Below are 21311 nucleotides of genomic sequence, written 5' to 3'. Positions count from 1 at the left end.
GATTTTATTTAAATTTTTGGCCATTTTTGAACTTATTCATTTTGCTGAATTCATCTGACAATTTTGGCCACCTCTCAGCATGAATCCCAACCATTGTGAATTGGAGAACTCGCCGTTTCTTGTGAAATGCTGTGACAGAAATCACTCTCTCACTTTATCTATCTCGGCATGGTGAGATGCAATTGATGGACATATCCTGTGCGCCCCCTGTGATCGCGAAGGGACAAAGCCATTCGTTCTGATTGATACGCCGCCGAATGCGGTGGATGTTTAGTGGCGAAATGAGGGCACTTTTGAATTAAGTTCGGAAAATGGTGGTGTTGAAAATCGTCAAAAATCGATTCCGGTTCGAAGGTGTAACTAAATAAGCTGTGTGACTAATGTCTTTTCGGTTAAAAAAAGGAAAATATATTTAGCGATTGGAGCAGCAGGATGGGGCGGTCGGCTGCTTGGGAGATTGATGTGTTTGTTGACGATGTTATTTTTGCGGGATTTATCATTAACGACGAAGGTTACTAGGTGACAATGATTGGTACTTTGAAAGGACTTGAGCCTTATTACTGATTTGAGATTACATCACTTTGTTTTTCTTTTTTTTTGCAGAACATACCATCCTAAACCGCAACAGGATTCTAGCTCAAGAAAATCGAGTTTTATATTGTTATGATTTTTAAAAACACGTTTTTTAAGGCGTGAATGTTCGTTTACGATACCTTGTATGGTACATAACCATAGGTGTTAGTGTTGTTTTATGGTTTTTGTATGGTAACCACAATAAACTGCATTGTAATATTACAATACATTGCATTATTTTTTTTATTTTTTTTTATTGCGTATGCTATAGTTGACAAAACTGGTTGCCATCTCCACCATAACTTAGATTTGACTGTTGAATTGGTGAGCTCGTTCCAGTTTTTACTTATGTAAAAAAAAAGTAGCTAGTTAGAAACTAGCTTAAGCTAGAGTTTAAGTTAATTTTATAAAAATCTGAATCAAGACAATATAATGAATTGAGCTCTGTAAGATTAAGACAAATCGGCATTGTTACATTGTGCAATATCTTAATGTGTACATTTCGTAACATGACCAAACATTAAATTACACCCGCATATCAAGCAAAGTTTCTCACTCTGTTGATTGTTTGCATTTTTATTCGTTTGATGCCGCACAACCCCGTCGGCTAGGCATGTACCAACCATTTCACGAAACTGCTGGCTGTCAGTCAGATAGAGGCGTTGGTTGTTTTGATAATGCATTCGCGCATGTCATTGTGTTTTCACAGCCGTTATTAATGCGATTTTAATTTCTTCCCACGTGAACTGCGCCACCACCATCCCAAAGAAATTAATAACTCCAGCAGCAGTGTTGCAAGGTGTGAATGGAACACGTTTACCCATAAAGTCATTTCCTGAACTTTGTCATACACGTCATAATTCAAGCGAAAAAAAAAATTGCTCAATGTTGCATAATTGTGCCTCTTCTGTGACCTGCTTCGACCACTGAAATTGAAAAAACCGCAATCGTAAAGAAAAACGATCATCAAATTATCATCGTTTGACAGTGTTGCCACCCATTGTGATTGGGTGAGCCCATTAAGGTTTGACAGTGCGCCGCGATGATGGCAGCAGCAATGGCTCCACCACCGCACCGGGCGAAGGAGGATCGTTCTGGGGTTGCGGTTTTGGGGTCCCATTACGGAACATCGAGTTGTATCGTCGACGCCGCTGCGTGTCGTCATATGGTGGGAAAGTGCTTGCTCTTTAAGTGTAAAATGGTTTGCGGTTATTTTTCCGCGATATTCAACGGAGAGAGTACTACAATTTATGTGTTATGACTGAGCTTTAACTCTTTGACCCAGAAACGAGGTGGATGAGTAAGGTCAGAAAAAAAGGCGAGTCGAAGTTGATTGGGATGAGTCAGATTCAGACGTCAGCTAATTTGAGTAACTTGTTGAAATTGATAATTAAAGAATCATCAGCCATCAGCTAGCTCAGCTAAAAGCCCAAGTAAAGGCTTAGTAAGACTCTTCACTAGAGGGCAAGTCAAAGGCGTAGTTGGAGGCCAATCTTAACGCTTAGCTAAATGTCATGCCAAAGATTTAGGTAGATGTCAAGCTAAAGGCTTAGCTAGAGGCCAAGAAAGTGCTTAGCTAAAGGCCAAGCTATACGCTTAGCTAGAGGTTAAGCTAAAGTTTTAGAAATTACCCAGCAAAACGCCTAGGAAAAGGCCTTGTAGAAGCTAAGCCAAAAGCTTAGTTAGAGCCTCTCACTAAGGCTTAGCTTAAGACCAACTTGAATACTAGAAGTCAAGCTAAAGGCTTAGAGAAAGACTTAGCTAAAGTCTTAACTAGAGCCCAAGCAAAAGGCTTTGCTAAAGACTAAGATAAATGGTCAGTTAGAGGCAAAGCTAGAGGTCAATCTAAATGCTTTGCTAGAGGCCAAGTTACAGGTTTAACTGAAGACCACGCTAAAGCTTAGGTTGGGACCAAGTTTGAGGCGTAGCTAGAGGTCTACCTAATGGCTTAGCATGATTCTAAGCTAAAGGTTTAGCTAAAGGTTCAGCTAAAAGCTTAACTAGAGACCAAGCTAAAATTTTAGCTAGAGGCCAAGCTGATGGCTCAGCTAGGGATAAAGCTAAAGGCTTAGCTAGAGACTAAGCCAAAGGCTTAGCTAGAGACTAAGCCAAAGGCTTAGCTAGAGACTAAGCCAAAGGCTTAGCTAGAGACTAAGCCAAAGGCTTAGCTAGAGACTAAGCTAAAGAATTAGCTAGATACTAAGCTAGATTTAGCCAGAGACTAAGCTGAAGGCTTAGTAAGAGACTAAGCTGAAGGCTTAGTTAGAGACTAAGCTAAAGGTTTGTTAGAAACTAAGCTAAAGGCTTGGCTAAAGGCCAAGCTAAAAGCTTAGTTAGAGGCTAAGCTAAAGGCTTAGTTAGAGGCTAGGCTAATGGTTTAGCTAGAGGATGAGCTAAAGGCTTAGCTAGAGGCTAAGTTCCGCCGTGAGCGAAACTTAATCGGTTTAGACGGCGACGAGCTGGTAGCGGTGCTCTCACGTGCGTGTGATGCGACCATGCCTAGGCGAGTCCACCCTAGAAATGGGAGGCCACCGGCTTACTGGTGGACCGACGCGATTGCGGACCTGCGCCGCGCCTGCCTACGGGCTAGGCGGCGGATGCAGCGAGCACGATCAGAGGAAGAGCGAAACGAACGGCGGGTGGTGTTCGCCGCTGCAAAAGCCGCGCTTAAGACCGAGATAAGAGCAAGCAAAAAGGCCTGCTTTGAGGGTCTCTGTCAGAGTGCCAATACGAACCCGTGGGGTGACGCCTACAGGATCGTTATGGCCAAGACGAGAGGTGTGATGGCTCCTACAGAGCAATCTCCAGAGATGTTGGAGGGGATCATTGGAGGACTTTTTCCGCGTCATGATCCTAGTCCTTGGCCTCCTTTCGTAGGACAGCCGGGGACTGGGGCTGGCGATGAGGAGAGGGTCACCGATGTGGAACTTGCGGGGATAGCTAAGTCCCTTAGCGTAGGTAAGGCCCCAGGTCCGGACGGAGTTCCGAACCTGGCCTTAAAAGTAGCTATTGCAGAGGCTCCCGAGATGTTCAGGTCTGCTATGCAGAAATGCCTGGACGAGGGAGTTTTCCCAGAAGCTTGGAAGAGGCAGAGCCTGGTACTATTGCCAAAGGCGGGGAAACCACCCGGAGACCCGTCGGCATATAGACCAATATGCTTGATTGACACGGCGGGGAAGGTGCTCGAAAAGATCATCCTCAATAGAATGTTGCGGTTCACCGAGGGCGAAAATGGTCTTTCGAGTAACCAGTACGGCTTCCGGAAGGGGAGGTCCACCGTAGACGCTATCTTGTCGGTTAAAAAAAACCGCCGAGAAAGCACTCGAGCCTAAGAGGAGGGGAATTCGCTTTTGCGCGGTAGTGACTCTGGATGTAAGGAATGCGTTTAATAGCGCCAGCTGGTCTGCTATTGCCGATGCGCTCTTGCGTCTGGGGATACCGGAGTACCTGTACAAGATTCTCGGAAGTTACTTTCAGAATCGTGTACTAGTCTACGACACGGAGGTGGGTCGGAAGTGCTTTCACATAACCTCAGGAGTCCCGCAAGGTTCCATCCTGGGTCCGGTGTTATGGAATGTCATGTACGACGAGGTGTTGAGGTTAGAGTATCCAGTGGGAGTGGTGATTGTCGGATTTGCCGACGACATTACGCTCGAAGTCTACGGTGAAACGATCGAGGAGGTAAAGTTGACTACCAACCACTCGATCAAAGTTGTGGAGGCGTGGATGCGGTCCAGGAAACTGGAGCTGGCTCACCACAAGACAGAGGTGACGGTTGTTAACAACCTGAAGTCGGAGCAGCAGACGGAGATCAGTGTAGGAGACTGTACTATCCTGTCAAAGCGCTCCGTCAAACACTTGGGCGTGATGATCGACGATAAGCTTACCTTCGGTAGCCACGTCGATTATGCCTGTAAAAGAGCCTCCACAGCTATTGCGGCACTGTCCCGGATGATGTCCAATAGCTCTGCGGTGTACGCCAGTAAGCGCAAGCTTCTGGCTAGTGTTGCTACATCCATACTTAGGTATGGCGGCCCGGCGTGGGGCACCGCGCTAAGTACTAAATGCTACCGACGGAAGCTGGAAAGTACTTACAGGCTTATGTGCCTGAGGGTTGCGAGCGCGTACCGTACCGTGTCACACGACGCTCTCTGCGTCATTACTGGTATGGTGCCTATCAGCATTCTTATCAGTGAGGACATGGAGTGCTTCGAAATGCGTGGCACAAGAGGCATACGCAGGACTGCCAGGATGGCCTCCATGGTCAAATGGCAGCGCGCGTGGGACAGTTCCACCAAAGGAAGGTGGACCTATAGGTTGATACCGAGGGTAGATAGTTGGATTAATAGGCGCCATGGGGAAGTCACATTCCACCTGACACAGGTCCTTACAGGTCATGGTTGCTTCCGACAGTATCTACACCGTTTCGGGCATGCGGATTCTCCCGAATGCCCAGTGTGCAATGGTTTAGAGGAAACGGCGGAACACGTTTTGTTCGTGTGCCCGCGTTTTCGCACAATGCGTGACCGCATGCTTGCCACATGCGGGGAGGACACAACTCCGGACAACTTGGTCCAGAGAATGTGTAGGGATGAGTTTGGCTGGAACGCCGTTTCAACGGCTATTACACACATAGTCTGGGAGCTACAGAGGAGGTGGCGCGTGGACTCGGAGAATGGCTAGTCCAGATGCAGTACAAGAGGTGGTCCAGGGGTTCGGAGTCGGCTTCGTAGGTCATACCGGTGCCCTGCGGTCGAGATCGACCCTTACAACGATTAAGTGGCCGCGGAGAGGAAGTCCCGGTAGTGGTGCTGTCGTGGCGTCGGTCTACTGGGTTGGATCCGAGTCCGCGGTTGGAAAGGGGTCCCCGGCAAGGGTCGGGGTAGGTGAGATCCTGCTGTCTGCAACCTACGGGTGCATCTGATAGGGCCTGAAGGGTAGTGATACCCTTCCTTACGGGCAGGTCAGATCGGGTTGCACGTGGGCATCAGTTCTTGATGTCCGCTCAGCAGTAGGGCGCGGGCGGGGTTGACCCTGCCCGCCTTCCGAGGACAAAGGGAGTGGCGAGGACCACTCGGGAAACTGGCTAAACGCCAGCATGCTACCGTGATGGACTCTCCAAAGCGAGTCATCGATGTTCGTTGCTGCAGGCTACGCAGCTAACCTTGTGGGTGCGATGTGCACTAGCCCCTCTCTGAAGCAATACCTTCTTGGTGGTTCCGGAGAGACGTAGGGTTTGGCGACCATAGGAATGGTTTAGTGGGTACGAGGAGAGAGTAGTCCTGGATTTTACTTTTGTTGTAGAAGACGGCCTGTCAGACCTACACTACCCTAACCTTCTGTTAGGGTGTCTGTTGAGCAGATTATCCCCCTATGGTTTATAAGGAAAAAAAGAAAAAAAAAAAAAAAAAGAGGCTAAGTTAAAGGCTTAGATAGAGACTATGCTAAAGGCTTAGCTAGAGGCAAGGCTAAATGCTTAGCAAGAGGCTAAGCTAGAGGTTCTGCTAAAGGCTTAGCTAGAGGCTAAGCTAAAGGCTTAGTTAGAGGCTAGGCTAATGGTTTAGCTAGAGGATGAGCTAAAGGTTTAGCTAGAGGCTAAGTTAAAGGCTTAGATAGAGACTATGCTAAAGGCTTAGCTAGAGGCAAGGCTAAATGCTTAGCAAGAGGCTAAGCTAGAGGTTCTGCTAAAGGCTTAGCTAGAGGCTAAGCTAAAGGCTTAGCTAGAGTCTATGCGAGATGCTTAGCTAGATGCTAAGATAAAGGCTATGCTAGAGGCTAAGCTAGGCGCTTTGCTAGAAGCTAAGCTAAAGGCTTTGCTAGAGACTAAGCTTTAGGCTTTGCTAGATGCTAAGATATAGGCTTAACTAGAAGCCAAACTAATTGCTTAGCTAGAGGATATACCAAAGGCTTAGATAGAGGCTAAATTAAAGGCTAAGCTAAACGCTAAGCTAGAGACTTAGGTAGAGTCTAAGCTAAAGGCTTAGCTAGAGGCTAAGCTAAAGGCTTAGCTAAAGGCTTAGTTTAAGGCCTATCTAGATGCTAAGCTTAAGGCTTAGCTAGATGCTAAGCTAAAGGCTTAGGTAGAAGCTAAGATAAAGGCTTAGCGAGAGGCTAAGCTAAAGGCTTAGCAAGAGGTTAAATGTGAAAATAATAAAAGATAAAATCCTAACTGAATTTAAAGTTGACTAAAGTGCTGAATTTCAAAGCACGTTCCTACTTTCCATCATTTCCAAAATTCTCCTTTACAATACATTTCTGCAGTTGCTCCCCGGAGGCTCACAACTTTATCATGCATTGTGCTCCACATAGTATGAAGTACTTTTCACCTGCCTCCGATGCTAGAGTTAGAGCGGTTAGTTCCACTCTTTTTTACTTCAAGCTCTAGTCTCGAGACCTGCTACAAAAAAAACGAAGCCCTGCAATTATACCCTCACTTCACACTTGTTAGCTTTCGACCTGGATGAACTCCACCACCTACCTAGTTCTTCCTCTTCAAATTCGTCGAAAAGTCCTCCGAGTCCGACCCAAGCCGACCCAAGGTGTGTTTTTTATAGCAAATTTCAACAAATTATGCACTTGCTTCTCGACCAATGCCATGTTTTGCGCGACCAGAAGTCTTGGCCACTAACCACCCCGCAACCGTCAAATTTGCCACACTGCAGACCAAAAGAAGGTAGGAAAACCGGAGCACCCGCCAAGCGAGACACGGACGGTGCAGCGGCACAACAACAACAATTTTCCAAAGCACGCAATAAATTTAAATAAGTTTAATGCGCTGCCAATCGCAATTAAAGCTGAAACGGTTGTGTTTGTGTGCGCACAGTTTGGCCCCCATTACCACTCCACGTCCCTCTTGTAGCTCAGTTTGGTTCCATTGTTGGAATTGCTACTACTTTAAGCTTAGCAAAAATATTAGGGCGAAGCTTATTTTTCTAAATGAATGTTCTTCAAAGTTCTTGTCGAATTATCATTAAAACTAGTAAAAAACTTTCAAGTTTTCCTATCTTTTGCTTTTGGCTTAAAGCTATGTGTTTTATTATATACTTTATTCATTCTTCTTTTTTGATTTTACGTTTAGTGTTTATACTCAACTCTACTACTATCTACTTATTCACTCCTTCTGCTACTTTTATTTTAATGATTTCTTCATCTGCACTTTTTTCCATATCTTCCAACTACTTTTTCTTTTCCCGACTAAATTTGGACAAACTCTTCTATGTTAAATATCTAATTGAATTGAGAATCTTCTCAGAATCGCCATAAAACAAAAATAAACAAGAATTTTGACTAAATGACCTATTTAAAACTTCTATAAATCCAAATGGTTTTCTATTTATTTTTTTGAAGTTTTCAGGTCAGTGTGTTATGAGTACTTCGTCAGTTATGTAACGAGAGTTTCCTATCCCAAAATTGAAAATTTTGCATACCAGATTCGTTATTCTCGGGAGTCGAGGCCAAATACTCTTAGAATGGTTTTATTCCAGCAACGATAAGCATTTTCTCAGTTTTTAAGAGTTCCATCAATCATCTGCACCCTAATCACCCACTTAACGTATCAGCCCAATTAAATACATTAATATGGCTGGCTATCGGGGGTAAAAAATGGCACTAACTGGCAACAATGGCAAGCAAACGAATAAGCCAGCGCAGCGGTAGAGGCGGCGGCAGCGAATAAAAGTGTTGTTGAACTATTTTCAATTAGCGTGTAGTGCGCTTATCTTCGTCGGTCGAGGGTGATCCGATGTAATCTTGCCCCTGCCCCAGCCACCGCCCCCTTACGTTGCATTGGTCGTTGCGTTGTTGTTCAGAGGTCCGCGCTTGGTTCGTTATCGATTGCATTTTTCCCCCTTCATTTCATTCTTCCTATGTACCAAAGTGTTGTATTTAACCACCACCACCTGTACGGGAGAGGGATGTCTCGCAGTCACAACAATTAGCCGGACTCCGTTCATTACTGGCACAACTGGCCCAAGGGCTGGCTGATTCACCGACTATTTGCACCCGACGATGAATAAAAAAGTGACTTATGTAATTTTTACTAATTTTTGCTTTCTTCTTCTCTTCCTTCTCCCCTGGCGCAGCTGTACGAAATCAACGATGATCCCAAGCGGAAAGAGTTCCTCGATGATCTCTTCTTGTTCATGCAGAAACGAGGTAAGTGAATATGTCGAACAAGTGTTCGACACGCGATTGGGCGGTAACTGGAAGGTTGTTGTGAAGCGGTTGACCATAAACTTCACTATGGCAGTGCTTCCTACCGTTTGGTATTTCTGAAACAGACGGTAAAACTTGAAATTTGGAAGCATTGCCATACTGAAAGTTTTGTTAAATTGTATTTAAATAAATAGTAATTTTCCCTTTAATGCTGTTGAAATTTAAACCAACGACTCTGTTTCGCTAATCTGTCAATTGAAACGTCTAAGTTCTGTCTTCTGTGATTTGTTATCATAAGCAAATTGTGTTTGGAAATTTGACATTTTTTTATTTAAAAAAAGGTGGGTTCGCTAAAAATTTAGAAATTTTGAAGGATAATGATGATTCCTGTAGAATGCCTGTGATCTCGAGAACTCTTCGATTTCTCCAAAAATGTTATCAAGATTTCTTTTTTGGCTTGTTTTTGGAATTTCTTCTTGAACTTCTTCCAGGGTTTCCTGAATATCTCTAAAACCTTCCGAGGCAATTTCTTGCAATCCCTCAATGATTTTTTGCAGAAACTTTCCTAAAATTTCTACCGGAACTTCCGTGATTCCATCCAAAAATCCGGAATTCTTCCCGAATGTCTTCACAGGTTTTTTTTGGAATTCCTCTCAGAATTTTACTCAAGAGGATTTCCACCTAAAATTTCTTCCTTGATTTTTCCAAAAAAACATCGCGTCATTGTGCAGGAATTTTGAAGTTCATCCCGAAATCCTTACAATATTACTTTTGGTACTCCTCTAGTTCCTTCCTATAGTCCTCTAGAGACTTGCAAGAAGATCCCAGGTATTTCTTAAGTTTTTTCCTCCTGATTTCTCCCAGAAAATATTTTACCTAAAATTCACACAGAGTTATCTTATTTTTTTAAATTTTATTTCCTTTTTTTAATTTCTTTCGGCTTCATACTATAATTCCTCCTTAACGCAAGAGGTGTTCTTGTAGAAATCACGGGAAAAATTCTCTTATTTTCCCTAACAAATTACAGGGAAACTACCAAAAATATCTTGGTAGCAGCTTCGCGAAAATTGTCGGAGGGAGATCCGGGTAAAATCCTCCAAGAACCTCTGGAAGCAACTACAAATAACGGCATGATATCTCACTTACCTGCAACTTTATCTGAGAGGAATTCCAGGAGGAAAATCCTCTGCAGAAAAAGGAAGATTGAAACTCCTGGTTCATCCAGGAAAACTTCCGAAAAAAATCCCTGGTGACGATTTTGCAGAAATTCGGAACAAAATCCGATTGAAATCACAGGAGAATTTCTGAGAGAAGTCCCGAGATAAACCTCATTAAAATTTTCCAAAAACTCAATTTTGTATTGCTATTTTCGGACAGATATGCGATACTAGGTGGTGGAGGTTCGTTTTAGAAATTTCTTCCAAAAAAATTCCAGATCTAGAAAAGCCCAAATCATTTTTCCCATGTTTTTATCTCAAAAGCACATCCCAAGAGATCCCAAGTAACAAACATTTACTGGAAGAGGTTCTTCAAATCATCATAAAACCAAAATAAAAAGTATAAGGTTTCATGACGGTTTTCAAAACATCTACAAAACGAATTGATCAATAAAAAATTACTTGGGATAGAGTACACGGATCATTTCAACAATGTCGTCTAGAAGTGTGCAATACTTTGATTGTGAACTTATATGGTATACTTAAAACTTATATATAAGTTTTAACAGGGTTTTACACTTCGATTTATTTTTGTTCCCAATTTTGTAAAGTTTATTTTTTTCTATTTTTTTTTTGTTCAACCCCACCCTCTTATATTTTTCTATAAAACTTTTTTGGCTTGCCAATTTTTCAAGAAAAAAAACATCAAGAGATTCATCAGTTTGTTGAAGTATTCAGATTTTCCCATTTTCCTTGAGGAAAATAATTTTAGAATATTATTGACGAGTTATAGTGGAGAATCTGACAGTAAAGGTGTCAAAACGTTTTAACGTCACGGTAGAATGTGTCTTATACTTGTTGATGTAAAAAAGGGATACCTTGTGCGGAAGAAATCTTTGGAGAAAGTCCTGGAAGTACACCTGTCAATAGCTTAGTTGAAAGGGCTCGAACAATTTTTGCAAGAGTCCAATAAAATTTAAGGACTTTCATAAATTAATTTATGCAGATAAGTTTTAAAATTTTTGAAGTTATTTTACTAAAATTCTGGGAGCATTCTAGTAACAAGATTTTGAATGAACCGTAAGAACGGCTCATACAGAATTTGATGAGACCTTGAGAGAATTATAAAAAAAAAACTTCCTTGTGTATTTTGACGTATTCCATAGATAGCCTTGTTAATTTTCTTATAAAACTTCTTGAGTGACCTAGATAAAATATATGAAAATATCAATGTGGCTGAATATCTAGATGCTATCTACAATCTAGGGATTCAGCCGTATGTTTTCATAATTTTATCAATGTCTGCTATGATTTCTTGTGAGAAAGTAGATAAACGTAAATTCTCAATTTTCGCGTTTTTTTTTTGAAATTTAATACCTTGTTCCACATGTAAAGGTTCCACATATTCTTCAAAAACTTTCTTATATTTTGTATGATTGTTTATTAATTGCAAAAATGTGACTACATTAACATATTAAATTTAATTCATTAATGAAAGTTAAGATATCTTAAATAGTAACCTCAAGGCATTTATCAATAATCTGCTGTGGAACATGAAATAAAAAAAACACATATTTTTGGGTGTATTTTTTGAATGTGATCAAACTTGAGCAATTGTTTAAATAGATTTTTCCAAAAATATAAGATCGTATTTATTTGTACTTTGATTACTTTCCTAATAGATAGTATGGATAAAGCCGAAAAATTTGACAATTTTCGACTTACGACAAAAAACTAAATTTTCAAGTTTCTTTTTTTTTGCAAAAAAAATATAAAAAAACACATATTTGTTGCAACAGATATTAGGCAAGAGTTATTCTATTTTTTAGATTTTTTTACGATATCAATTTTAGTGTCCTATATCTTGGGGAATCTTCAGATTCCTTGAGGCAGTTCTGGGAGAATATTTAGGGAAACCCTTAAAGAAACTTATAGGCAAGCTTGTTGATACACTTGATCGATTCTAATAAAAAACCCTGAAGGGTGGTATCGGCCATTCTTAACTTAAAATAGGAAAGTCAGGTGAAAAAGAAACTGCTTAGTTACGTTATTCATACTCTTTTTTTCTTTTTCTAGATGTAACGTTACTGGGACAAAGCCTGTTTTTGTGCTTTGTATTCTATGAATACTTCCATAGCTATCAATTGAGATGAGGGGATTTTATTTACTATCGTACAAATTGTGCCGAAGGGTCTTAGATTTTCATGAAACTTTTTCCACAGGCAGGGCTTATGGATGTATGCATGAATAATAAAAAAAATGAGAAAAATTCAGGGTCGCCTATTTTCTCGGAAAACTCAGGTGGATTTTTTTTTTAATTTTCCCCTGGCACTAATTACTTTGAAAAATAATGACTCATGAACGAAGCATCGTAGAATCAAAGTTTTTTTATGAAAATGAAAGCAAATTTTCTCAGGAATCCAAAAAAATATGAACTGGAAAAAGTTTTCAACAAAATTTTCCACCGTTGAGAAAATTCGTAAAGAAAAGTCGAATAAACTATGCCCGAACTCGCGGAAAATTTTTAATAATATATTTTTGAGAAAGAATCTTTATAAACTTTAATTCCAGTAACTTATGGCCAATTTTGTGAAAAATGACCATATAAGCCTATTCTTTGAAAACCCATATTTCAATCAAACCATCGGAAAAACAAAGTTTTTTTTTTATCAAAGCAATTGTAAATATTCTAAAATATCTGAAAAAAAAGATATGAGATTGGTTTTAATGAAGTTTTCAGCAAGGAACAACACAGTACTGATCTTGTTAAATGTTCCGCATATTTTCCATTTTTTTTAAATGTTGTACAATACTTCTCACAACCTGTTTATGAATTGTAAAGAATGTTACTTTAAGGTTTTCATAGTCATATTGTAAAAAAAAGTACTAAGGATTCCTTTCAAAATACCGAAGATGTCTTAAATAGGTTGCTCAATATTTTTAAGGTGTATTTATAATCTTTTGAATTTGAGCTAACTCGAGAACTCATTTGAAATATTTTTACCAAAAATATAGGAAAGTACCGTCAAATGGGGTAACTTGCAACACTTTTCGACTTTGAAACAATATCATTGAAAATTTAAACATTTGAGAAATACTGTAAACCATCTTGTACACTAATTACCACAAGTAGAATACTATGCAGGACATCATTTACCAAAATACGTTGCCACCTTATCAAGAGGTGCGAAATACATGCTTGTTGCAAGTTACCCCATTTGTGGGGTTACTTGCAACACATGACATGAAGCTAAGTTAGCTACCATCAAACTGCACTAGCATTCTAATTCTTGGTTGTATTATAAGTTTGTGATGTAATACATGAAAAATGCTTTGAAAAGAAGTACATTAATCAACTGGAATATGATTTTTCATTTAAGAGCTGGTAATTATTATAAGAGCGAGAGTATATTTTTTCACAGCAGATCTTACGACCCTCAAATATAAAATATATATGGATCTCATGACTCAGTACTAGTTACAAAGTGTCAACGAAGCTTAATGTAACTTGTTGAAAATGTAAAGTGAGCCATCTTAAGCTAATGTTTAGTTTGAAGTGCTGTTTTTCTCCTTCATCTAAAATAACATGATTTACACACCCATTCAACTTTGTTAATATCAAAGCCGTCACTTTGGGCATTTATTTGAAATAATTTACTTCATCTAGGATCAGAATAGATATTGGTTATTGTTCTAGAATGTTCATAAACTTAACTAAATTTTTCATCAAGGTGAAACATGAATAAAATGTCAAAATATGAATGTCCTTAACTATGTTTGAAAATCACGTGTAAAAAAATGGTGAAATTGAGTCGATATTTGAATATAAGCACGTTACGTAGTTAATAAATGATCCATTTTAATTATTTCTATCTAAAGTATCGTGAACTGAAAGTAAATTATAGAAAAATTTGTTAATTTCAACTGTTGCAAGTTACCCCACAGTGGTTGTCGAAAATGATAATGATTTTTTTCATTAGTTAGTCGATAAGTTTATCAATCTTTTATCGTTCAACTAAGCTTACTATTAGGTACCCTAACTGCAAGCAAGGCCATCAAGCTTATCACACTTACCATAGGAGAGAGGTAAAGAACGATTTTCATACTTGTTTATATGGCATAAAATGAGCAAACCGTTTTAACAGTGTAGCTAAGCAATCAACAAAGAAACAAAACTGATTTTTCCACCAAAACGATCTTTGGTACACATAATTTTGATAGCCGGAATAGTGGAGCATACTAGCTTTCATTATTTTGAGAAAATAGTTCACATTTAATATATGTCATCGTGTTGCAAGTTACACCGCTGTTTCAAGTAACCCCGTTTGACGGTATTCATTTATTATACGATAACTTTTCTAGAGTTGGGTATGAAAAAATTGGGAAATTCATCAAGTTTTGACTTATGGCAACAAAAAAACTCGATTTTCAAGTTTATTTAACTTTGACAAAAAATTTAATAAAGTATTTTAGAGCACAAATATTTGTTGCAACAGATTTTAGGTAGATGTTGCATTATTTTTTTTTTAAATTTTCAACGGAATCTTCTGATTCGTCGAGGCAGTTCCAGGAAAATATTTAGGGAAACTCTTAAACAATCTTTTATGCAAGTTTGTCGATAAAAACCTGATCGATTCTAAAAAAAACGCTATACATAAGATGGTACCGGCTAATCTAACATATATTTTTAGGTAGCAAAGTTTGGTGATTTCTTTCCAATTGATTTTCGAATAAATTTGTAGAACAATAAATTTTCCAATATTCACACAACATATGAATTTTGAGATTTTTTTCTTCCTTCAACTGAAAATTTTAACTTGAGGGCCTGATAGCTTTTCAAATGGTTCACCAATTTCAAATCTTTTAGCGTGATTTGGCAGATATTTTTGTTGCATAAAAATGATGAGAATAAGCTGAGCCTTTATAAAATTCTTTAAAAAAAGAAAAAAAAAATACCGTTCAATTCACGTACAATCTAACAAATGAAAAATGGGAATTCCGGCTACATTTTAATGGTTTTCATGCAAAGTTTCGGTTTTAAATTGATTTTTTTTTTCTCAATACCAATATGGAAGCTTTAAACTTCAATTTTTGGAATGTTCCAAATAAAAAAATATGTTCATACTATAAGGCTGATACAAATTTTATTTTGACTTTTTGTCCCCCCCCCCCCCTTCAAAAATTTTTGGCTGGATTTAGCATTTTGAGGGGGCAGATAAAAAAATATTTATCAAAATTTGGGGTCTTGCTCAAAACTCTTTAACAAATCCGATGAGTTTTAAATATTTTTAAAATTAAATGCTTTATTATTTTTATCCCCCCCTCGACCAGCCAAAGGGTGGTGGGACAAAAAGTGAAATAAATATTTGTAACGGCCTAAATAGCGTATGGAAAATTGAGTTTTTTTTTTCAAAAAAAATCTTCCTCTGTGTTTGATATTTCCAAATATGTTGCTTAGTATTTGGTTTTGGGTAGAAACTGCCGAATTATTGTCCTAAACTTAAATTGTACATGAACAAAATAAGTTTTATGGCATGCTTTGGTAGCTTTTGGCTAAAAGTATCATAAAAATGGACAATTGAATGAATAGTTTGTGCAGGACATATTTAAGCAACAAAAATATCTGCAAAAGCCCTCTGAAAGATTTGGAATTGGTCAAGTAGTTGGAAAGTTATTGGGTTCCAAAGTAAAATAGGAATGAGAAAAAAAGAAAAAAATAAAGAAATACTAAAAAACTTGTATTTTGCGTGACTTAAAAAAAAAAGTTCTTCAAGTTTATTCGAAAATCATTTTGACAGAAATTTGTAAAAAAAAGATTGAAAATCGGTTATAAATTGAGAAAGTTAGGACACATAAAGTGAAAACATTTTTGTTATCACTTATCCCAATATTTTTGGCTCACACTCGAAGGGGTTTTTTTTTATGTGATTTGAATTCCATCCATGTGCTTACGAATTCCAGGTTGCAACAACTTTTGAAAAATAAACCGCACCATACTTTACAGCTTTGGCTATACTTAGGGGCCCTCATACTCGTTGTGCGTTTAAAACGGTCAAGCACAGGAGTGCCTTGGAAACATTCGAAGGAATTCGCGGATTCATTTTGGAAAGAATCTCATGGTAGAACCTCAGCAGAAGGAATACCTAGAGAAATTTGTGGATCCATTCCTAAAGAATTCCTTAATCCATTGAACGTGTCTGGAACGATCGTTTGATCAATACCTGATCAATTTTCAAAATTGTAATTCCAAAACAATGCCTGTCTAAACTTCTGGAGAAAATGTTGGGGATTTTCTTGAAGAAATTTCAGAAATAGTTTCTGAAGCCAGGAAGAGTCATTTTGACTTCAAAATCTTATAACGATTAATGTAGTTTTGAGTTTTTATCCTTTTTTCTGATTTTTTTAAATTTTGGCCTTATGGTCAGGGATGGGAACACTCACTTGCAGAGAGTTACACTCACTTGATGTTTTCTCAGTTCAGAAGCATGCAATCAAGAAATGGTATATGGACGACTTTTGCCTTGTGGTTTTGTCTAAAAGCTTTCCGAATAGAGTAGGTGTCGCACACGCATATCAAAGTCGTGACAGAGCTGTGAAAGCGACTCTCCACGAGGTGAGTGTAATTTACATTCACCTCGTGGAGAGTTGCCTTCGCAGCTCCTTCACGACTTCAGTATGTGTGTGCGACCTCTACTCTGTACGGCAAACTTATAGACAAAACCACAAGGCTAAAGTTGTCCATACATCATTTTTTGATTGCACGCTTCTGAGCTGAGAAAACATCAAGTGAGTGTTACTCTCTGCAAGTGAGTGTTCCCATCCTTGCTTATGGTACAATTTCTTGATTTCAGCCTTTTGTGCATTTGGCCATTTGAGATTAGGCCTTATGTAGCTGCTTACATACAAAAGGCTGAGCGGCATGAGGTCATAATTTCAGAATCCTGGTGGTATTGTTAGCAGCGGTATTGACAAACAAGCCTTGAAAAAAAAACAGGCCTGTTTAAGCGGATGGTCATTGGTCATGGGTTTGGCCCAGCCCGGACACTTGCAGCATCTCGTTCAGTTGCTGACACTGGCCCTCTTCCGAGCCTATGGCTCTAACGGTCCCGGTTAGCCTAAGCAAAAATCGAGAAATTGACATCTGTACGGTGCTACGGTCACACTGCCGTAATAGGTCGGCTAAGGACCAACCCGTCGAGAGTCCGACGACACACTAATTGTCATTCAGTTTTAGAAAATAATCCCTCTCCCGCTCTAACATTGATGCACATTGCACACAACAGAGCCGTGTAGATGTTCGTCTAATTCCATCCGAAGAAGATTTGGATTGTGAAAAGAAACAAACCATGTGCACTAGTGGAAGCGAGTTCATTTCAGTGCCTTCAGGGGACGGAGATGTTCAAGTGGCTCCGTAGCTTGGAGGAAAGAAGCGTCCGTCTAGAGAATTGGGATTCGTGGGTTCGTTTCCCACCGGAGCACGTGGATTTCTTTTCATAATTCAAAGCTCAGTTTGGTCATCAAACACGATGTGTTTCTGTTGTGTGCATGAATGTCAGAGCAATTAATCGTTGTAATTTCCACTTGGCTTGGTTAGTCTAAGCAAAAATCGAGAAATTCTAGATTGAGTTTAAATAAGGGCGAAAGTAACATGAGAGAATTCTCTTCATCGACTCTCTCTTCTGCAAATTAAAGTGACAAGATGCAAATTCAATCGAACTTTTTTACACTTAGACGCTAGATTGCATCGCAACCTAGCGATTTATGACCAAAAAGTTCAACCATATGTGCATTTTGTCACTTTAATTTGAAGAAGAGAGAGTCGATGAAGAGAACTCTCTCATGTTACTTTCGCCCTTATTTAAACTCAATCTAGAATTGATCATAGCAAACTGCTCGATATAATAGAATAGAATACATTTAGGGGTTATCAGGCCTGGTAGCGAGTCACTATTTAGTGACTTGGTCACTATTTTCGTATAAGTCACTATAAAGTCACTATTTTCAAGACTTTTCAACTAAAGTCACTTTTTCCGTTAAAAAGTCACTATTTTCAACTATTTTCATTGTCCAAAAATTTTGTCTGTGAGTAGAGCAAAAGATGATATCTAAAAAAGTATCTAAAGCATTGTGTTTGGAGACAATAATATGTCGAATCAACAAAGGTATGTTGGCTAATTAATCAATCGTTTTTATAGAGTAACTGACTTTGATTATTAGTGTTGCCTTTTTTACATATGATTCATGTGACTACATTTCAAACAGAAATTTGACAATAAGAATTCAAATGTTTTTAAGAAAATTACTGGCAAAATTACAGTGAGTATGCTGGAAGCCTTATGTTTCTTCGAATATATATGTAAGAACTTCTGTATGATTTTTTTTGCAAGATCTTTCGTATTGTGGGACCGTTACTGGAAAAACTTCTGGCAGATTTCGTGAGCCTGGTAAAATCACCAGGGTGCGAGGCCGCCATTTTTAAGAATCCTACATCTTGTAATAAACATTTGTGTATCCACAAAGGATTCCATTGTGGATACACGATAGATGATGGCTCCTGTCAGATGCATTAGGTGGGATTAGGGTTGCCACATACGTTGATAAAATTCATTATGGAATATATAACATAAACACAATAGGGCCCATATAGCCGAGGCGGTAAACGCACGGGTATTCAGCATGACCATGCTGAGGGTGACGGGTTCGATTCCCGGTCGGTCCAGGATCTTTTCGTAAAGGAAATTTCCTTGACTTCCTTGGGCATAGAGTATCTTCGTGCCTGCCACACGATATACACATGCAAAATGGTCATTGGCAGAGGAAGCTCTCAGTTAATAACTATAATAAGTGCTCATAGAACACTAAGCTGAGAAGCAGGCTTTGTCCCAGTGAGGACGTTACGCCAAGGAGAGAGAGAGGAACATAAACACAATCCTGAAAAAGGTGGTTTAATCCCTCTAGAATGTGTGGAAAATGTTTTTTGCAACTTCTCATCGTAATAGGCCATTTTACCTCACGCAAATCTGCCAGGAAAAGGCCTACTTCCCCACACCAATTTAACAGTGCTGAAATGGTTCATTACAGCACTGATTTGCGTTGCGTAATGAACCATTACAGCACTGTTTGTAGTTTTGATCAACTTATAGATGCTGGACGCAGGTATGCAAAATTGTAACAACTGCACTGTCTAGCCTTCTATGATCAGACTTCCTTAATCATGGCTATGAACATCAGTGCGCGCGCAGTCTGATGAAAAATTTTTCATAAAAACTAACCTCAAGTGGTAGTTTATGAAGTTGCAAAAAAACGTTGTACGCAACTCAGTGCAGAACTCGATTTTTACAGCACTCGTCGTAATTATCCAACTCGGCAAGCCTCGTTGGATAAATGTACGACTCGTGCTGTAAAAATCTTCATTCTGCACCTGCGTAAACTACTATTACAGTACTTCTCGAATATTTTCTGAAAAATACCTCAAAAAAGAATAACTCTGCATTCGGAAAATATTTATTGGTAAAAGTCTTTCATGTTTTTTTGTAGAAGTCCTGAATGATTTATAATTAAACTTCTTGAGAAATCTTTGAGATGATACCACCCAAAAATCTGCAGAAAAATGTTTGGTTTGTTTCAGGAGTACCATAAAATAAACACATTTATATTTGAAGAAAACTTTCTTCCCAGAGAAAAACTGACACCTCCCTGAGTCCTCCCAAAATGTTTCTACATTTTTATTCCTAGGGTAAACCCAATAATCAGCCGAGAACATGAATTTGCTATGTCAATGTCAGGCGGAATCAAATCAACATATTCTTTCTTGTATCCGTTTTGATATGAAATAAAAGAGATAACTTATTGGACCAGAAAATGTTCGTAATGTTCAAGTTTTATTCTAACACATTTTCAATTGAACAAGTTTTCCTAGGATTTCTTTAGGGAATATCACATTGGGAGCATAGCCATTACCTAGGACACACCGCCACGAAATGTAAAAATTGTAATATTTTTATTTTCATTCTTGGCATAATTTTCTCCAGAAGTTTTAGCAAATATCACTCCAAAATATTTCCCTCAAAATCTGTCTACAAGTACGAAGAAAATACCCGAAAACTATGTTCATAGAGATTTCTACAACTCGTTCAATAAACCTCTGAGTGTTTCTTCTTGAATTCCTCAAATAAAATTGCCAAGCATTTCTTTATCAACCAGGAATGAGTGAAAGTTTTTTTTTCTTGAAAATGTTCATTATACGATACTTCTGGCTTTTCTGAATCAAACTCGTCCAACAATTAATAATTTTGTTGTGCCAAAAGTCACTATTTAGTCACTTTTTTGCTATCTATAAGTCACTATTTGGTCACTATTTTCGAGAAATCGGTCACTAAATTAACTATTTTGACCATCAGATGTTGCTACCAGCCCTGGGTTATTAAAAATGTAAGTGCAGTTGTCAATTACTTTTGTAGCCCCTATAGAAAAATTCCTGTAAAATTGTGAATTTCATAAGATTTTTTGCGGGACTTGCAGATAGAAATGCTGCATGATATTTTAAAAACACTTGAAAATGTTGAGTCAAATCCTCCCAACAGAAAATTCCAGGCAATTTTTCGAAGTTTTTATAATTTCTGATTGCAAGTTTTGGAGGAAATTGTACGTTAAAGCAAACAAACACTTTTCATCACTTCGACAGTAATTCAGTGTAATGCCTGACGAAGGAACAAGAAAAAAACGAACACCAGAACGGTGTTTCGAAAAAAATTATATGTGATTGAAGATAGACATCTCTTCTCGATTAGCGAATTCTCTGCTCAAAATTACCGGTCAGGTAATTCAGATTTGTATTTTTTTACTCAGTACGTATCAATCTAAATTGTGACCGGCTTACTCGTCAGCTTATCTCAACCGGGGGTAATAAATCTCCCATTTCCAACGTGCCCTGCCATAATCAGCAATTTACGACTGGATAGCAACATGGCCATCATCAGGCCGTCCGGAAATCCCTACTGCAACAGCAATGACTGCCATTTCCCAGTAACTGCTAGTATTGTTATTATACGAGCTTGGTGGTTGGTAATGCGTTGCAGGTAAATTCTCCACCCAACAACGATAGCGTTCGGGTGAAGACAAAACAATGTATTGAAGTGATATAATTTTTATGAAGAAAAAATAACCTTCCGGAGGTATAAAACATGCCCATCAGTTAAGGCTCAGGAGATAGTGTACCTGTCCAGTCCGATGATGACGGCGACAACGACACATACACCAACAAACGCATAGCAATTGGCTCTCTAAATCTTTTCTCGAGCGGGCGACTTCTTCGACAAGTAAAGAAGCTTATACGCTTGTAGTCCGGTAGAGAAGGTTCATGAATGCAAATCGAACGATAAGAGGGAAGCTCAAGGTGAAACCCCCGGTCGGTCGTCGTTGGGTTCT

General features: G+C 38.9%; 1 protein-coding gene across 4 annotated transcripts in view; it reads left to right on the top strand.

Annotated features, from left to right (window-relative positions):
- Positions 1-21311, top strand: part of LOC109417878 (protein dead ringer-like) — a 462566-nt gene that overhangs the window by 324118 nt on the left and 117137 nt on the right. For all 4 annotated transcript variants that reach the window (XM_062853473.1, XM_062853471.1, XM_062853472.1 and 1 more), the window contains exon 5: positions 8655-8727. In XM_062853473.1, coding sequence (XP_062709457.1) covers positions 8655-8727 — 73 coding nt within the window. The remainder of the gene's footprint in view (positions 1-8654; positions 8728-21311) is intronic.

The sequence above is a fragment of the Aedes albopictus genome, chromosome 2, assembly GCF_035046485.1.
Source record: "Aedes albopictus strain Foshan chromosome 2, AalbF5, whole genome shotgun sequence".
NCBI classification, from domain to species: Eukaryota; Metazoa; Arthropoda; class Insecta; order Diptera; family Culicidae; genus Aedes; species Aedes albopictus.
The sequence above is the reverse complement of the archived record's forward strand: the minus strand, read 5'-3'. Positions and strand labels throughout refer to the sequence as shown.